Source organism: Pan paniscus, chromosome 1 (genome assembly GCF_029289425.2).
Source record: "Pan paniscus chromosome 1, NHGRI_mPanPan1-v2.0_pri, whole genome shotgun sequence".
Lineage (NCBI taxonomy): Eukaryota > Metazoa > Chordata > Mammalia > Primates > Hominidae > Pan > Pan paniscus.
In genome coordinates, this window is record NC_073249.2 from 187535452 (window position 1) to 187555863 (window position 20412).

General features: G+C 40.2%; 1 protein-coding gene across 34 annotated transcripts in view; it reads right to left on the bottom strand.

Annotated features, from left to right (window-relative positions):
- Window positions 1-20412, bottom strand: part of MACF1 (microtubule actin crosslinking factor 1) — a 402950-nt gene that overhangs the window by 195083 nt on the left and 187455 nt on the right. For all 34 annotated transcript variants that reach the window (XM_055095114.2, XM_055095086.2, XM_055095084.2 and 31 more), the window contains 9 exons: window positions 8997-9163; window positions 8071-8183; window positions 7857-7963; window positions 7187-7306; window positions 6944-7039; window positions 6162-6289; window positions 5982-6075; window positions 5624-5778; window positions 3860-4136 (listed from right to left, as the gene is read on the bottom strand). In XM_055095114.2, the coding sequence (XP_054951089.2) occupies window positions 3860-4136; window positions 5624-5778; window positions 5982-6075; window positions 6162-6289; window positions 6944-7039; window positions 7187-7306; window positions 7857-7963; window positions 8071-8183; window positions 8997-9163 (1257 nt within the window). The remainder of the gene's footprint in view (window positions 1-3859; window positions 4137-5623; window positions 5779-5981; window positions 6076-6161; window positions 6290-6943; window positions 7040-7186; window positions 7307-7856; window positions 7964-8070; window positions 8184-8996; window positions 9164-20412) is intronic.

The following is a 20412-nucleotide window of genomic DNA, read 5'->3' on the forward strand; positions in this document are numbered from 1 at the left end:
CATAGGAAGAATTTAATATAAAACAAAAGGGTTAGAAAGATAAGGGCAATATCAAATTTGAACCACTATCATTGAACACATGTAAATAGTGCCCCTTGGAAGTGCGGAATACAGTAGCCTTGCTTAAACTTAAGAGTTACGATTGCCGGGCGCAGTGGCTCACGCCTGTAATCCCAGCACTTTGGGGGGCTGAGGCAGGTGGATCACCTGAGGTCAGGAGTTCGAGACCAGCCTGGCCAACATGGTGAAACCCCATCTCTACTAAAAATACAAAAATCAGCCAGGCATGGTGGTGGGCACCTGTAATCCCAGCTACTTGAGAGGCTGAGGCAGGAGAATTGCTTGGCTTGAACCCAGGAGTCAGAGGTTGCAGTGACTGGAGATCACGCCACTGCACTCCAGCCTGGGTGACAGAGTGAGACTCTGTCTCAAAAAAAAAAAGTTGAGACTGGGCATAATGGCTCACTCCTGTAATCCCAGCACTTTGGGAGGCCAAGGTGGGCGGATCACCTGAGGTCAGGAGTTCAAGACCAGCCTGGCTAACATGGTGAAACCCCATTTCTACTAAAAAAAAAATACAAAAAATTAGCTGGGCGTGGTGGCGCACGCCTGTAATCTCAGCTACTAGGGAGGCTGAGACAGGAGAATCGCTTGAACACGGGAGGCAGAGGTTGCAGTGAGCCGAGATCGTGCCATTGCACTCCAGTTTGGGCAACAAGAGTGAAACTCCATCTCAAAAAAAAAAAAAAAAAAAAGTTACAATCAACAATGAAAAACGAAGAATAAACTCCTCTGTCAATGAGAGAATAAAAAAAAACAAAACAGATTTACCCTATAAAAAATACAAGACATTCTTCACAGAAAAAAAAAAAAAAATTCTAAAATTTATATGGAACCACAGAAGACCCAAAATAACCAAAGCTATCCTGAGCAAAAAGAACAAAACTGGAGGAATCACATTACCTGACTTCAAATTATACTGCAGAGCTATAGTAACCAAATAGCATAGTACTAGCCTAGAAATGGACACATAGACCAATGGAACAGAATAGATAACCCAAAAACAAATCCATACACCTACAATGAACTCATTTTCAACAAATGTGCCAAGAACATACACTGGGGTAAGGACAGTCTCTTCAATTAACGGTGCTGGGAAAACTGGATATCTGTATGTAGAAGAATGAAACTTGATCCCTGTCCCTCGTCATCATACACAAAAATCAAATCAAAATGGATAAACACCTTAAACTATGAAACTACTACAAGAAAACACCAGAAATACTTTCCAAGACACTGGTCTAGGAAAAAGTTTCTTGAATAATACCACACCAACATAGGCAACCAAAGCTAAAATGAACAAATGGGATTACATCAAGTTAACAAGCTTCTGCACAGTGAATCAACAAAGGAAAGGGACAGGCCAGGTGTGGTGGCTCACGCCTGTAATCCCAGCACTTTGGGAGGCCGAGGCGGGTGGATCACCTGAGGTCAGGAGTTCGAGACCAGCCTGGCCAACGTGGTGAACCCCATCTCTACTAAAAATACAAAATTAGCTGGGCATGGTGGCGCGTGCCTGTAGTCCCAGCTACTTGGGAGGCTGAGGCATGAGAATTGCTTAGAATCCAAAGGTTGCAGTGAGCCGAGATCGCGCCATTGCACTCCAGCCTGGGAGACAGAACAAGACTCTGTCTCAAAAAAAAAAAAAAAAAAAAAAAAAAAAAGGACAACCCACAGAATGGGAGAAAATGTTTGCAAACTACTTATCTGACAAGGGATTAATAACTGGAATATATAAGGAGCTCAAACAACTCTACTGGAAAAAAATCTAATAATCTAATTAAAAATGAGTAAAAGATTTGAATAGATATTTCTCAAAAGAAGACATACAAATGGCAAACAAGCACATGAAAAGGTGCTCAACATCACTAATTATCAGAGAAATGCAACTCAAAACTACAATGTGATATCATCTCACCCCAGTTAAAATGGCTTTTATCCAAAAGACAGGCAATATACAAATGCTGGTGAGGATATGGAGAAAACGGAAGCCTCGTATGCTGTTGGTGGGAATGTAAATTAGTACAACCACTATGGAGAACAGTTTGGAGGTTCCTCAAATCACTAACAATAGAGCTACTGTATGATCCAGCAATCCCACTGCTGGGTATATACTCAAAAGAAAGGAAATCAGTGTATCAAAGAGATCTGCATTCCCACGTTTGTTGCACCACTATTCACAATAGCCAGAATTTGGAAGCAACCTAAGCGTCCATCACAGATGAATGGAGAAAGAAAATGTGGTACTTAAACACAATGGAGTACTATTCAACCATAAAAAAGAATGAGAACCTGTCATTTGCAACAATATGGATGGAACTAGAGGTTATTATGTTAAGTGAAATATGCTAGGCACAGAAAGACAAACAATGCATGTTCTCACTTAGCTGTGGGATGTATAAATCAAAACAGGCTTGGAAGAGTATTACGGGATCAGAGGGAGGTGGGGATGATTCATGGGTACAAAAAAATAGTTAAAGAATGAATAATACCTAGCATCTGATAGAACAACAGGATGACTATAGTCAAAATAATTTAGTTGTACATTTTTTTGTTTAATGTTTTATTTTTGAGACGGGGTATTGCTCTGTTGCCCAGGCTGGAGCACAGTGGTGCGATCTTGGCTCACTTGCAACCTCTGCCTCCCAAGCTCAAGTGATCCTCCCACCTCAGCCTCCCAAGTAGCTGGGACCACAGGTGCGCGCCATCATTCCCGGTTAGTTTTCCATACAGATGGGATTTCGCATGTTGCCCAGACTGGTCTTGAACTCCTGGACTCACACAATCCGCCCACCTCGGCCTCCCAAAGTGCTAGGATTACAGGTGTGAGCTACCACGCCCAGCCTGTACTTTTTTTTTTTTTTTAGATGGAGCCTCACTCTGTCTCCCAGGCTGGAGTGCAGTGGCACAATCTCGGCTCACTGCAAGCTTCACTTCCCTGGTTCACGCCATTCTCCTGCCTCAGCCTCCCAAGTAGCTGGGACTACAGGCGCCCACCACCACACCTGGCTAGTTTTTTGTATTTTTAGTAGAGACGGGGTTTCACCATGTTAGCCAGGATGGTCTCGATCTCCTGACCTTGTGATCCGCCCGCCTAGGCCTCCCAAAGTGCTGGGAATACAGGCGTGAGCCACTGCGCCCGGCACCCAGCCTATACATTTTTAAATAACTAAAAGAGTATAACTGGATTGTCTGTAACACAAAGGATAAATTTCCTGAGATGACGGATACCTCATTTTCCATGATGTGATTATTATGCATTACATGCCTGTATCAAAATATCTCATGTATCGTATAAATATATGTACCTTCTATGTACCCACAAAAAATTTTTTTAATTAAAAAAAAAGATAACAGATGTATAGACATTGCAATTTTCACCAAGCTCTCACTCAGAGTACAGTTAGCTGAGGGAAAAGATTCCAAAGGGTTTCAAATGAGAAAACTGTATGCTATTCAGTACGGGACTGTGAGAATTTGTGCCAACCTCATCCATGCAAGATTTAAGGAGAAGGGGGCTTGGGTCTCAGGCAGCATCAATAATTAAGAAAGTCAAGCCAGGTATGGTGGCATATACCTATTGTCCCAGCTACTCAAGAGACTGAGGCAGGAGGATCACTTCAGCCCAGGAGTTCCAGTCCAGCCTGGGCAACACAGCAAGACCCCATCACTCAAATAAAAGAATAATAATAATTAAGGGAATCTGCACAGGGAACACAAAGCAATTTGGTCCTCTTAGATAAGCTTCCAGATCCAGTAAACATCAGTGTAATGCATAAGCTTTTGGATATGCACCCACCTGCATCTCTTCTACCCAAGACAGTAGTTCATACACAAATCGGAGATTGCCTTCATCTTCAGAGGAGCTGATAGCCACAAGTTCAGCCCGAGTCATAGGCTTTCGGAACCACGAGGTAGAAGAAGAATGGGTTGCCTTGGTTAAGGGTTCTGCTTTCAGATGAGTGGTGGTTAAAGTACAGGGTGGAACCAATTCAAGTGAAGTGAAATGACCCTTCCGGTACAGGTTTGTACACTCTAGACGCAAGGTGACCAGCTCATCCTGAAGACGCATGACCCTGAAATGGAAGAAGAGAAAAAAGGAAAGGATTTAAATCTATAGTATAGTTTTTAAAAATAAAATCTTCCTTATCCATTTGACAAAGATATGATAAAAATAAAAATGAGCCAGCCTAGCCAACATGGTGAAACCCCGTCTCTACTAAAAATACAAAAATTAGCCAGGTGTGGTGGCACATGCCTGTAGTCCCAGCTACTCAGGAGGCTGAGGTAGAAGAATTGCTTGAACTCAGGAGGCAGAGGTTGCAGTGAGCCGAGATCACACCACTGCGTCCCAGCCTGGGTGACAGAGCAAGACCTTGTCTCAAAAATAAAAATAAAAATGAGATCATAGAAGGAAAAGTGTTTAGAAAGTGTTATATGAATACAAGGTGATATTATGAACATCTTCATCTAGTTCAGAATTGTTTTTAAGACAAATGCCAAATTACAGTGTTAACTGGAGGGAAGCTAACAATACTATTTATATAACTCCCAAATAGTATAATAAACAATGGATTAGGGGTCAAGAGATGTGGGTCCTAGTCTTGGCTCTGTAAAACTAGCCTTGGGAGGCCGAGGTGGGTGGATCACAAGGTCAGGAATTCAAGACCAGCCTGGCCAACATGGTGAAACCCCGTCTCTACTAAAAATACAAAAATTAGCTGGGCATGGTGGCTGAGGCAGGAGAATTTCTTGGACCCAGGAGGCAGAAGTTGCAGTGAGCCGAGATCGTGTCACTGCACTCCATCCTGGGCTACAGAGCAAGATGCCATCTCAAAAAAAAAAAAGGGAAAAAAAAAAACTAGCCACATGACTTTACATAATTTTCATCTTCTGTGGGTCTCAATTTTCTCCCCTATAAAAAGAATGTGATGGATCACCAATGTTTCTAAATCAGAAGTTGTGTTGTGTCCCAACCCTGCAGGTCGTTCTAAAATATATGAGAATGGGCCAGATATAGTGGTTCACGCCTATAATCCCAGCACTTTGGGAGGCTGAGGCAGGAGGATCACTTGAACCCAGGAGATTGAGATCAGCCTGGGCAAAATGGCAAAACCCTGTCTCTACTAAAAATACAAAAATTAGCTGGGCATGGCAGCCTGCACTTATAGGCCTAGCTACTTGGGAGGCTGAGGTGGAAGGATTGCTTGAGCCCAGGAAGTCGAGGCTGCAGTGAGCCATGATTGTGCCACTGCACTCCAGCCTGGGCAACGAAAGCGAGACCCTGTCTTTGATTAATTAAAATAAAGTATGTGGGATGTTACAAAAGGCCACAATGATTGAAGTAATCCTATAGGTACTTAGTGGGATGGAGCTGCAATAAGGGGAAACTGTCCTCTACTGACAAAACATTCCTGCCCAAGATACCTGTAGTATCCCCATTGAGACACTGACCTCAAATATCCAGGTTAAAAGATTAAGTGCCTGACTCTTGCTCTACTCTTGATCCATGAGCCTCAGCAGTAAGCAAGCAAGCCCTCCATTTGAGTCCCTTGTTCCTCACCTAAAAGCCAGCTCTTCTAGCTGGTAGTAATTCTCATCCCGCAGGATCTGGAGATCCACCTGCAGCTGCCTGATGAGACCTTCACACTCCTGAATGTACATAATGACATCTGACTCACATTGTACCGGTTGTCCTGATTCCAGGTGAGCAGCATCCTGAGACAGGAAGAGAGAATAACAGTGGGAAAACTTCCATTGCCCCACTCACTAGCCAAGAAGTCTACTGCAATTCCAAAAAAAAAAAAAAAAGGGAAATAATACATCTGGATTCCTCGATTGCTAACTTCAACAATTAGAGCAGAGGGTGAGAAGCAGGAAACATGTGACACAGATGTTGGACAAAACAGTCAGAGACTTACAGCCTGCAGTGTATTCTTAGCTAGTGTCAGTTTTTCTTCACAGTTCAAAGCACCATTCTGGATTTTGTTTGCAATCTGTAGCAGCAATTCCAGCCTGAAATAAGATAAAACCATAGTCATGTGCAAGGTTCACAGCAGCTCAATAAATAATGTCAGACCACTCTCAGGATCTGGACCCACCTCTCCACAGCCGGCCGAAGTGATTTCTCTCGTTCCAGCATCTCTATGATGAGCTTTCCCCACTCTTCTTCCACATCATTAGGGTGATAACCTTGAGGCAGTTTAATTCGGCCAAATTCAATCCACACCTGAAACAGATACTCTTTCAGTCCAAAAACACAGCCATGCCCTCTTGTCCCAGTTTTGATTTATTATTTGCACATCACTTCTTGCTTCTTTACCCAGCCATTCAGCAGTTTTTCCTATTGTCTAACATGGAAAAACAATCAAATATGTATCAGGTTCTTCACCCTTGAGGTAAAGAGCAGAAAAGTCACCTCTAGAATGTAGGGACTACCTACTCTAAGTCATTCCATTCCTTTTACACTTTCTATAAATCCTCCTTTCCCCTCAATAACTTTTATTCTGGCAAGGTTAAATTCTCATTTCTACAACTTCAAATTCTCTAGGAATCAAATTCTGAATAGAAGTCTCTCTTCTTTCCACCCTAGGGAAAGATTTAGCTTCCCTCTGAGAAGCAGAAAAATTTGTCCACAAAACTCAAGATTTCTGAATAAATACATGTCATTTTTCAATAAGCCCTTTAAAAAACAGAGATGGCTGACATTGCCCCTTTACCACAACATTTTAAGACCAGCCTGAGAGTGGTGCTATTATTTGTCACCAGGAGAGTACTTCTATTAATGCAGTTTGGGAAGAGAATACAAGGAATCTATAATCAAGAAGCAACAACAGTACAGACCAGCAAACCCCAAGTCTCAGCAAAGGATAAGCTCACTTACCTCTAGTAATTTATATAATTCCTCAATTCTTCCTTTTTCTCTCTCCTTGGCCAGAATTTCTGTTTCTTTGAAGTGTATATATTGGTTATAAAGTGCCTATAAAATTAATATTTGGTGAATAAATGGACACAAACTATAGGACCCAATTTTTCATACCACCTCACCTAGAAGCCAGCAGTGATAAGCTTGGAGACTTACTCCCTAGAAAGATTTTACCAAAAAAATTTAAGTCCTTGACTTTACCTTTAGTTCAACAGGGTTTTGGGGAAAAGTTTTATCTGACATCAGTATTGTATGCTGTTTGATCCAGGGAATGAGGGAGTCCACTCGGCTTTGGTATTCTTGCCACCTGGAGTCCACTTCCTATTGCCAGAAGGTAAACATCACACACCTGATTAGCAATATCCAAAACAAGCACAAGAGAAAGTAGCTCAGGCCACTCCAAACTATATAAAATCCATTTCCTTTAATTGCCTAGATGCTGCTCAGTTTAATGCTCACAGTACCAGCTTCAAAGCTCCTCAAGGGCTCTCAGGATGGGGTTCAATTTCCTGACACTAAGAAAGGCTACAAACCAAGCTACTAAAAATATTCTGAAAAGAGCCATGATCTACCTAATCAAGCTGATACATAAGTGACTGATAAAACACTTCCTCATCTTGAATTACAGCTGGGGATGAAAGGGACACTCTTTGCTGGCATTTAGCACCAAATAGTCTATGCTAATTGTTACAAAATTAGCAATATCTAGACTCATTTCCAGGGCCAAGGATAATGTCCATGTATGATAAAGATACTGGATATATAGTTTGATACCATGAGTATACCATAAGTGCTTAAGAAAGTGTCTAACCAATGCATTTCACCCAAATGAATCAAAGTCAGAAGGCCTTCTAGGAAAATGTTCTTTTACCGTAGCACTGATCCCTTCTCCACCCTCAGGGACTTTAGGGAAGGCATCATAAATCGAAGACACATAAGTGATTACAGACTTTTCATCTGGAGATGGCACATCCACATCTGAGAGAGAATGGACAAGAAATTTCTTAGTCAGAACAAAGGAACTTGCCAGAAGAAGGAATACTGAATACATGTTCCTTACTCAAGTTCAGTAAACTCCCTCTCACCTTCTGCATCCAGCAGGCGAGTGACCCCCAGTCTTTCTGCCACTTCAAAAGCCTGTTCCAGATTCTCTCGGTTACTTTGGATTTGCACCCTCTCCATGTCTACTAGATCGGGTCTGTAAAAGTCCAGCAAGGCACATGAAAGGCCACCATCTACACATCACACATGAGTTCACACAAAGAAAACCTCCTAAAAGTTCCCAGAGCTGAAAAACACTAAGTGAGTTAGAGAAAAAGCAGGAGGTTTAGAAGAGTACAAATTCCATTTTTAAGTATACACCAGGGGCCCAGTGCTCCCTAATGCTAAACTTAAACATACAGTTTAGGTTTGTTGAATGTCATGGGAAAAATATCATTGGTTAGAACTGAAAATTGGGGCATGTTTATGACCACTAAGAACTCAACAATTTTTATTTTTGTCATTCAGAATTCCTATCTTCCTCACCTCACTTCAGCCACCTGCTGTCCCTAAACCACTCTAAGCAAGCCCTCACTCCAGGCCCTTTGCATTTGTATTTCTTCCGACTGGAACACTCTGACCCCAGAAGCCTGGATGACTCACTCCCTCATGGCTCTGCTTTAACACGCTCACCAAAGAGGCCATCTCTGACCACCCTGTCCAAAGTACCACAAACCTCTGCCACTTTCTAATCCTGCCATTGCATTTACCACTGCTTGATGGCATACATTTATTACCTATTCTCCCTACTGAAAGATAGTTCCATGAGAGCAAGAACTTTCGCTGTTTTCTTCACTGCTACTTGTACCCAGTTCCTAGAAAAGTGGTTAAATAAATGTTTCTTTTTCAAATGAACAAATGAATCAAAGCTTTGATTCTTGATTGAGGAGATGGAAACAGTATTATAACTAATTACAAACAAGAGATGAGAAAAAGCCCTGCAGGAGCACAGAAATTCCACTGTTCTTACCGGTATCGGTGAATGAGTGCATTGAACATCTTCCCATCACTCCAGCAGGAGGAAAAGTTGGTGCATTTGATTCCTGTGTAACCAGCTGTCACCTTCTGGGTCCACAGGAGTAGTTTCTCCTTGGCTGACATATCCCCTGATTCTCCACTAATGTAGATGTCAGAGATCTGCCAAAAGATGGGACACAGAATAATTCATTATAAATAAGACAAAGTCTTTTAGCCTTCTCTTCTCCATACATTATGGCTCTTAGTAAAACGAAGGTCCAAGGCTGGATGCACTTTAGAGGACTATTCCAACATATATTCCCCCTCTTGCTAGTCAAAGAAATGCAAATTAAAACCATGAGAGGTAATTTTTCACCTATCAAACTAGTAAATGTTTGTTTTTAATGATATTATTCACGATTGGAGAGAAGATCTAAAACTGGGTATCATCATACACCGCCACTAGTGAGAGTATAAAATGGCATAACTTCTCTGGATGTCAGTTTTGAATCAAGTCTTAAAACATACATACAACTTGATAGGAAGTCATCAGAAATATAAACAAATAATTTCATGCATGAATATTTATCAAAGCATAATAAACATGACTTAGCAAAAAGTTATAAAAAGCTTAAATTCTAATGAGGGGTTGACTGGTTATAAATCATAGCACAATTACAGCAGAATAGAATTCTTTGTAGCACCTAAAAAGTTATGCTTTAGAAAATTTCACACCAGGTGCGGTGGCTCATGCCTGTAGTCCCAGTTACTCATGAGGCTGAGGTGGGAGGATCACTTGAAGCCGAGAGATCAAGACTGCAGTGAAGTATGATCATGCCACAACACTGCAGCCTGGGTGACAGAGTGAGACTCCATCTCAAAAAAGTAAATAAAAAAGTTTTACAAAGAAAATTTTAATGACATAGGACAATGATTACCAAATTTAAGAAAAAGAATATAAACAAAATAATATAGTAATCTTGATTATTTTGTATAAAAGACATACAAAATATACATTTAAGTATACAGTCATATATATGTACAAGGCATACACATGCACCTATGTATGCAATACAGGTGCAAATACTGTATGTATGTGAGAAATACAGCAAACTAATAATCATAGTTACCTCTATGGAGTAACATTACAGGGGATTTTTATATTTTCCAAATATTCTACATCCTGTACATTTTTATAATAAGAAAAAAGCTATTTTAAGAAATCTCCAAAATACAGCACCAGACCTATTTTAGAGAGATCATAATGCAGGTGAGGAAAAAGTGCATGTCTCGTGTGTGCAAAGTGGGACTAATACCACCTTTTCAGGGTTGCTGTGATAATCAGCGAGATTACACATTAAAGCACCTAACCCAAACTCAGGGTTATGCTCAACAAATAAGGGTTCCCTTATCTCTTCCTTATTTGAAGGCTGGTCTTCCTTCGATTCTTACTTGTCTAACTCCCACAGCACTGACAGTCTGTATCATCATCTAATTAAATGTTATTTTGGGCTGTGTGCAGTGGCTCACGTCTGTAATCCCAGCTCTTTGGGAGGCTGAGGCAGGCAGATCACCTGAGGTCAGGAGTTTGAGACCAGCCTGGCCGACATGGTGAAACCCCATCTCTACTAAAAATATAAAAATTAACCAGGCATGGTGGCATGCACCTGTAGTCCTAGCTACTTGGGAGGCTGAGGCACGAGAATTGCTTGAACCCAGAAGGTGGAGGTTGTGGTGAGCTGAAATTGTGCCACTGCACCCTAGCCTGGGCGACAGAGTGAGACTCTGTCTCAAAAACATAAAAATAAATAAATAAATAAATGTTATTTTGCATTATGGACTATTATTTCATATATTTAATCTTATCTCCCCTAGACTGCACATTTCCTGAGGGGGGGCTGGCACCACATCTTAACAACCAGAGCAATATAAAACTGAACAGCAAACCCTATGTGGGAGAGCTCCTCGCCACTGGACGTGTCAAGCAGAAACTAAGATGCTGTGAACGAAATAACTTCCAAATCTGAGAATCATTGATCATAGTCCTTTGGTGCATTGCCCATTGCACTTAGTGTTGTGCTGGTTGTATGGTGGGACCTTAACATGTTTTAATTAATAATAACTTGGTTTATGAATGAAATAATAAAAATAAAATGAAATAATAAAAATAAGCAAATAAAAGTATTTTGGGGGCTGGGCACAGTGGCTCACACCTATAATCCCAACATTTTGGGAGGCCGAGGCAGGTGGATCACCTGAGATCAGGAGTTCGAGACCACTCCCGCCTAGGCGACAGAGCGGGACTCTGTCTCAAAAAAAAAAAGTATTCTGGGATAAAGCCCACCTAGAATCTGTAGACAGGTTACTTAGCTAATTCAAAGCACTGTGTAAAGTAAACAAGTTTATATTTGTCTCCTCTGGAGTGGGACTATGAATGACTTTAGTTTTTCTTCCTACTCTTCTTTTTTTCAGACTTCGAGTAATGACCACACTTTATTTTTATAATAAAAACTATAAAAATAATCCTTGTTAACAAGGAAAAATGTTAAGCCTTTCATTCAGACAGATATGTGTTTGAAAGAAGGCATTTACTAGAAATGTGACCTCAGGCAAACCACGTAAGCCTCCTGGCCCAATTTTCCCCATATTTAAAATAGGATAATAACTTTCTCAAAGGATCATTATAAGGATTAAATAAGATGATATAGATAGTGCCGAGGGTACATGTATTCCCTTCCCATAATAATAAGACAGCATACCCAACACAACTTTTGGTCTGGGTGTTGGGGCAGAGAAAACACCGGCATGTCAATAGAACATCCTGTCTCTTAGTCGTCTCTATCAGGTGCAGTACCATGAAAGTAGTAGCTTCCCTTGTGATCAATACAAGGGAGAAGTCAACAATAAGTCATCTCCAAGTGTCTGAATTTACAAACTCATAATAGATGAGATTAAATATCAGATGATATTTTAAAATTGGAAAAAAAAGGGCCAGGAGCTTTAACACTATATTTAGAATAAAAGAAAGCTGCAGGCTACTAAATATTACTAAGATGTCTGAAGAAAGACTGTGAGAATAGAAGAGTATGGGAAGCTTGCATGGAGTATAGAAAAGGGAAGCCAGGAAGTACTGACTCCATGCCTGTGAAGGTGAAACTGTACCCTACCCAGCAGATTCAAGGGACATAGGATCTTATGCCCTTGACAGGTACATTTCTACAGAAGAAATCAGACTATTCTACTTTGATGATGCCAACTAATAAGCCCATCCTACAAATCACTCCTCCACTCACCACCTCTCTGCTCTGACTGCATGTTCACCTGACAACCTTCAGATTATTTGCTTCCCATATAGATATTCTAAAGCAACAAAAGCAGTAAGTGGCCAATTCAAATTCTTGAATCACTTGGCAGTTAAAATTTATTTTGTAAATTAATAAATTCACATCGACCAATCTCAAGCAAATGTGATCAGTGTGAGTCAGTTTACTAAAACTATTAATCAACTCCAGATCTACCTGGGGCTGGGGGAGGGGCGGTAGTGGGGAGAGAAGCTATGGAGCTGCAGAGCCAAGGACACAATAATGGATCACGGCTCTTCCTATAAACAGCTTCTTCCTAGTACCAATTCTATTTCAGTTCCCCTTAACATTTCTAGCTACCTATTTCACCGGCTAAATGCAACATTGATATATCCCACTGCCTTCACTGTAGCTGCTTCACGTACATATTAAAGTAAAACATTATTGGGAACAGGAAATAGATTTGTTGATGTAAAACAAGACAGAACTTGAATAAGCAAAACAAAATCTGAGTATTTGGGTTCTTCACCCAAAAATGAAATTCCAGTTAGTTAATTGATATTGTATGTTCATTACAGCCATAATCTTTCTAATAACATCTCTCATCTCTTAGTATTTCTGTATATTGCACTAAAACTACTTCAATGAACAGCTTTACTTCAGATTTTAAACATAGTTGTAATGAGATAGATGTTTGGATCCCTATGGGAAAGAAAAATAAAATACCTGTTTGGATTAGGGCCATTCCCTAGACTGTAAACTGGATGAGAAAAATGGGATTATCATCACAACCATCTCAGTAATTAAATTTGGCTTTCATCAATCTCTTTCTGTATACTCACACATGATATGTGTGCACAGTACTGTGCTCTGGGCTATGCAGAAGCTTTTACCTTAATCTCCCAAATGCAGAAATCCAGCTTTAGTTTCAGAGATCTTTCTCCCTCATCTGGGCTTTTTAAGGCGGAAGCCATTTGGAGAGGGAGAACAGCCTCAACATTATGCCTGAGAATATGCAAATTCCACTTGAATTTCCTTTCAACTCACACTTCCCAAAGCTTGGTTAATTGCTTCTCTGAAGTATTCCCAGAAGCTGAATGTTTTCCTAATAATTCAATAAGTATTGACTGAACAACATCTTAGCACTATGACTGGCACCATGGAGAAGAACAAGAAAAGACACACCACTTATTTATTCTGTTAATATTTTTTGAGCAACCATTATATTCTAGGAGCTGTGCTTAAATTCTTGATATCTCAAAATAAAAAAACACTGCCTCAGGCCTCAAGTTCAAGCAATTTAATCAGGGAGACAATTTACTATACAAAGAGATCAATGTTGTGACAGAGGTAAGCAAGTAATCCAAACTAGCAATGCCAGAGGATTGCTCAGCAACAACAACATCTGTGCTGAGTTTTAATAAGTAGAAGTTGGCCAGGTAAAAAGGCAGAAAACAAAAAAAGAAGACATGCTTGGCCTGCAAGAACTTAGTTGAGACATGCCATAACTAACATATGATTATCCCAAATATTTTCCCAGATAACAACAGATGTGTGAAGGTAAAACAGGAATACAGGAAGGGAAGCTCTGTAGTCCTCCTGAATACCCAAACTTTTAGAAATTTATTTACACATATACACATATTTAAAATTAAGCAGTATATTTAAGCATTTAGTATTAATGTATTTTCCGCCTTTGTAATTTCAAAAAACTGTATTATTCAAACTTCACATGCATCTTTAACATCAATGTTTTTTCCTTCAATAAAGCTATTTTTTTAGTGAATTTTCTAGAAAATACTGTCTACTTTTCTAAGATTTTAAAGTTAATAAACAGCACTTTTCTGAATCTACATTGTCTCTGGGTATTTCATTTCAAACCACAAGAGTCCAGTTGCATAACACTGGATTAGGGTTTTTTTTTTTTTTTCATTCATTCTGCTGTGTTTATTTGTGATCCCCATAATGTATGTGTATGTTTCATATGCAATGTGAGTGATTCAAAAAAAAATTTTAATGTTAAGGCTTGTATACAATTACTTTCAACACTTCAAATTAGGAGATTATATTCCCAGGAACAATAACTAAAACTTTCTTAGATTTTTCATTCCTCTTTTTTGTTTAATCAATTATGTCAGTTGATCTCTACAAAAAAATGATAGTGATTGAACTAGCAGATGGTGACATAGATTTATTCACCCTTTTTCATGAACTGACTATAAGCTCCCTGGAAGCCTAATAACAAGAAATGCTTTATAAGAAGTAAAATATAAAGAGAATATCTCTTTTCTGAAGGTTAATTTCTGGAGGAAAAAAATCTCATCTTATATCTATGGTAGGTCACATGAAAGAGTTAAACAAATTTATAGCCAAAAAAGACCAATAATTATAGTAATATCCAATACAGAATCTCAGCAGAATGGAAAATTACTGTGGGCTGGAGGATTTCTAGAAGTACCATATAAACTCATCCTTGAAGGGTGTTACAGAACAGGTGAAAGCCAAGGAAGAAAGGAATTCCAGGTAGAAAGTGGATGTAAACAAACTGAGATAAGGTGAAACAGAAATAGTAGTTAAGGGACTGATCTGTTAAAATGAGAAGGTTTAAATTGGGAACCGATAGAAAAGATAAGATAGATTACAAAGGAACTGGTAATCTATCTTATCTTTATCCCAGCTGAGGAGTTTCGACTTGGTATCTTATCTTATCCCAGCTGAGGAGTTTGGACTTGGTAAGTCTCTCAGTGGATGAGACGAGTTGTTCTGAGCAAGTAAGTACTTGATTATTATGTCCTCAAGTTTCTAGCTGACCTCATCACCCACTAAAGATAAAGCATCAGACCTTGAAAACTTTCAAGAAGCAAATGAGGGCTGGGTGCAGTGGCTCACTCCTGTAATCCCACCACGTTGGGAGGCATAGGCAAGAGGATCACTTGAGCCCAGGAGTTCAAGACGAGCCTGGGAAACACTGTGAGAAACTGTCTCTACAAAAAATTTAAAAATTAGCTGGGTGTGGTGGTACTCCCCTGTAGTCCCAGCTACTTGGCAAGTTGAGGCACGAGGATCGTTTAAGCCCAAGATGTCAAGGTTGCAGTGAGCTATGATTGCACCACTGCTCTCCAGCCGGGTGTCAGAGCAAGATTCTTTCTCAAAAAAAAAAAGAAGAAGAAGAAGAAGAAGAAGCAGATGAAGGCACAATGCAGTGGTTCTACAAATGCCCAGCTAGAGGGATCTAATGGCAGCTATGTTGGTGAGGAACAGAGATAAAGAAGGTGTTTATTACCAATATTAGAGTTAGGTAAAAGGGAGTGCTCCTTTCAGTATTCACATTCAGAGTCCTGGAGGTCTCACTAGGGAATATAATTAGAATGGAAACCCTAGGTAATAGAATATGGGCATTTTTCAACTCTACAAAATATTGTCAAACTACTTCCTAAAGAACAGTAGCAAATTATACTTCCACTTAAGTGCTATGAAGAGGTTTTCCCATCACTCTTCATCCTCGCCTACACTTGGTATTTTCAGAATTTTTACCTTCTGCCAATCTGATGGGTATAAAATGGTATCTTAGCTAGGCATGGTGGTGTGCTTGCAGTCCCAGCTACAAGCTTGAGTCCAGGAGTTTATGGCTACAGTGCGCTATGATGGTACCTGTGAATCGCCACTGCTCTCTAGCCTGGGCAACATAGCTGAGACCTCATCTCTTTAAAAAAAATTACAGGTGCAGTGGCTCACACCTGTAATTCCAGCACTTTGGGAGGCAGAGGCGGGCGGGTCACGAAGTCAAGAGATCAAGACCATCCTGGCTAACACAGTGAAACCCCGTCTCTACTAAAAATACAAAAACAAAATTAACCGGGCATGGCGGCGGGCGCCTGTAGTCCCAGCTACTCGGGAGGCTGAGGCGGGAGAATGGCGTGAACCTGGGAGATGGAGCTTGCAGCGAGCCGAGATCGCGCCACTGCACTCCAGCCTGGGCGACAGAGCGAGACTCTGTCTCAAAAAAAAAAAAAAAAAGTATCTTATTGTTGTTTGATCTGTATATCCTTATTAGTAAAAAGGAGTCTTCTTATGTATATGAGGCATTTGGATTTCCTTTTTTTGTGAATTGCTTATTCCTGGGCTTTCCCCTATTTTTCTACAAGGGTGTTTGTCTTTTTCTTATTCATTTTCTTGTTCTTTTAAGTAATAATATTAACTAGCATTTATTGTGATTACTTGTATTAATTCATATTATTCTCACAACAACCCTACCAAGTATATGCTATTCTTATCTTCCATTTACAAATAAGGAAATTGTGGCACAGAGAAGTTTAGTAACCTGTTCCAAGTTATACTGCTAGTAAGTTGCAGAATTGGGATTCAAACCTAGCCAATCTGGCTCCATGCTCTTAATCACTTTATCTATAGGATAGTAACCCCTTTTCAGTAGTCATCCATGGAGAATTGGTTCTAGGACCTCCCTCAGATACCAAAATCCGCAGATACTGAAATCCACAAATGCTCAAGTCCCAGATACAAAATGAGGTAGTATTCACATACAACCTATGTACATCCTCCCAGATACTTTAAATAATCTCTAGATTACTTATAATTCCTAATACAATGTAAATGTTAGTAAATAGTTGTTATCTTGTTTAGGGAATAACGAAGTCTGTACATGTTCATTACAGATGCAATGTTTTTCTTCAGAATATTTTCCATCCGTTATGGGTTGAATCCCCAGACGCAGAACCCACAATGCAGAGAGCCAACTGTATATGTATTATATCATAATTTTACCAGTATTATTACATTTTTATTTTTATACAACTTATTTTGCGTAACTTTCCATTTTATTTTTATACAATTTTATTTTTAAATTTCATTTTATTTTTATACAATTTTTTTCTTAATTTTCTATTTGAAATGGAAATTTTCAAATATATACAAAAGGAGACAGAATAGTATCATAAGTCCCTATGTACCTATTACCCAGTTTCAACCATTATCAACTCATAGCTAATCTTGTTTCATCTACATCCCACCCACTTCACCCTTCCCCTATTATGATAAAGTAAATCTCCTGTTTTTCTCTAAAAACATTTCAGTATGTATCTGTAAAAGGCCTTTTTTTAAACATAACCACAACACTATTGTTACACCTAAAAAATAATGATTCTTTAGTAACATTTTTAATTAAGTAAAATTTTTTTAAAAAGAAACAAGGCCGGGCGCGGTGGCTCACGCCTGTAATCCCAGCACTTTGGGAAGACGAGGTGGGCGGATCACGAGGTCAGGAGATCGAGACCATCCTGGCTAACACGGTGAAACCCTGTCTCTATTAAAAATACAAAAAATTAGCCAGGTGTGGTGGCAGGCGCCTGTAGTCCCAGCTACTCTGAGGCAGGAGAATGGCGTGAACCCGGGAGGGAGAGGTTGCAGTGAGCTGAGGTAGGGCCACCGCATTCCAGCCTGGGTGACAGAGCAAGACTCCGTCTCAAAAAAAAAGAAAAAGAAACAAAATCCTTTCTTAAAGCTCTAAACTATAACTTTACCTTCGGCATTCCCCCAACAGTGTCATCTGGTTAATTTTGCTTTCTTCTTTCAGTACAAAGCCAGTATTAGTAAAACAACTCTCCCTATAATTAAAAAGGAAAACTGGGAGAGGGATACTTGTAAACTGAAAAGGCTGAGCCCAGAAGATAATACACCAACCAACCTCTTTCTTATCATTTCTAGGCCCCAGTGTTATCTGACTATTCACCTAAAATTGTAGAGACTCAAAGGGTTGTGGCAAGAACACTGGTATATAGCTGGGCGTGGTGGGGGCGGGCGCCTGTAATCCCAGTTACTTGGGAGGCTAAGGCAGGCGAATAGCTGGAACCCGGGAGGCAGAGGCTGCAGTGAGCCGAGATCGCACCACTGCACTCCAGCCTCGGTGACAGAGCCAGACTCCGTGTCAAAAAAAAAAAAAAAAAAAAAAAAAATTGGTATAGAGGTAAATTCTTCATTAAATGGGATTCGCTAACAAGGTGGGCAGGAGCTTGGCAGCAGAAGTCAAGATGGGGAGGAGGAAGGGATTTTCAAAAATGTTCCTTGTTGAAATAAGCCAGGTATTAGTAGTATGGATATTGAAAGCAGCTGGGAATAGGGAGTCCTGAGAGAAGAAATGGGCCACAGAAGAAGGCCTTTGTCTGACATCAAAGAGCGATTGCTATTAGCCTGTTCCCATCCAGCTCCAAATCCTAGTCTACTTGTCATTCTGAAAACATATTTGTCAGCTGACCCTTGTCATCTTGCTTCTGTGTTAACTATTTCTTGACAAAAGAAGTATTAACTGTACTAGGTGAATAGAAAAGCAGATCATGTATATTCTACTATCTAAACCCTACACTAGCAAGAAGCACAATCAGTTCCCATTTCTCTCCATCCTAAAAAGCAACAAAACCCACGGTGAAGTTTATGTCTATCCATAGCCTGGTCTCACTCTCATCAACAAGCCCTGGACTAATCAACAGAAGAGACAATCTGGCTGGAACTCAAATTATTTTCTGAGGATAGTTACTACTCTGACATATTAAAAACAAAACCACCACCAAAAAAGCAAGCAAAAAACAACTCAATTGGACTGCCAGCTGTCTCCTGTTTAGACAGGAGTTGGTGTGTGAACAGCAGCAGCTGCTCTTCTGACCCTTGCCCTCCCAGCTTTCCCACTTTCAGCAGAGATGCTCTTGCCCTGCCTATCGGTTTCAGTATGCGTTGCCCTCTCTGTTTCTCTGGCTGCTACTGTCCTCAAGCCTGTGAACAGCCTGTTAGGGAGGGGAGCAGCTCCCTGAAGACAGTTCCTTCAGAGACCAGTGAGAGTTGCAGCCTCTTGGCCTTAAGGACTTTCATTCTGAAGGAATGTCACACTTATCTTGATAAGTTACTTCTTATCTGTCATATAGGATGGTGAGTCTGTGGTCCCTGTATCACATGATGGACACAAAACCTGGAAATATGCCAGGTGTCTGAGCTGAGACTCAGTCACTTAGTTTTTCAGCCTTGGCTATACATAAGTAGTATGACTGTGTCTGCAGTGAAAAGGTAGAAGGAATAGATGCAGAGGTTGGCTACCAAGAAAATGCCACACACCAATTTGAATCATACTGAACAGCAAAGGAATCATACTGTTGCCAATATCGTCACACTACAGATCATGGTCCAAAGGTTTCTCCTAACAATCTTTTCTTTAAGACTCCTCACAGACTCATGCAGAACATTCCCTTGCCAGTGTGGAGATCCAGCCCATACAAAGGTGCCATTGCTATCTATGGTCTATTATCTAGGATTGATTTTACTAGGAGTTCCTAAAACTTTATATGCCAAATTTCTGAAAATCTCACACTCAGTTACAAGCATGTGTCCTATAATGTTATGATGACTACACAATTTCAATTTTAATGCCAGTTGTACAACAATCAGTTCCACAGCTGGTTTTACCCCCAACTACTCTATCTGTTCCAACTTTTACAAGATAAAAGTTGACTTTGACATTCTTTTTTATCTGATGAAACCCAAATACTTGTTGATATGGTTTCAATCTGTGTCCCTACCAAATCTCATGTTGAATTGTAATCCCTAATACTGGAAGTGGGACCTGGTGGGAGACGACTGGATCATGAATCATGAAAGTGGATTTCTCATGAATGGTTTAGCACCATCCCCTTGGTGCTGTTCTCGTGAGGGTAGGTGGGTTTTCATGAGATTTGGTCATTTAAAAGTGTGTGGCACATCCCGCCCACAACCTCTCGTTCCTGCTGTAGCCAAGTGACATGCCTACTGCTCCTCTGCCTTCCACCAAGATTGTAAGTTTCCTGAGGCCTCTTCAGAAGCTGAGCAGATGCCAGCATCATGCTTTCTGTACAGCCTGCAGAACTGTATACCAATTAAACCTCTTTACTTTGTAAATTACCCAGTCTCAGGTATTTCTTTATAGCAATGCAAGAATAGCTTAATACATTCATGCGCCCCATATCCCAGTAGTTTCACTGCCTTCCTTCCTACCATAACACATCTATCACACTCCCCCACACACATATCCATGTTTATATGAGGCCCAAGAAACCTCTTGCCCATCCATAAAATAGACATTTTTTCAATGGC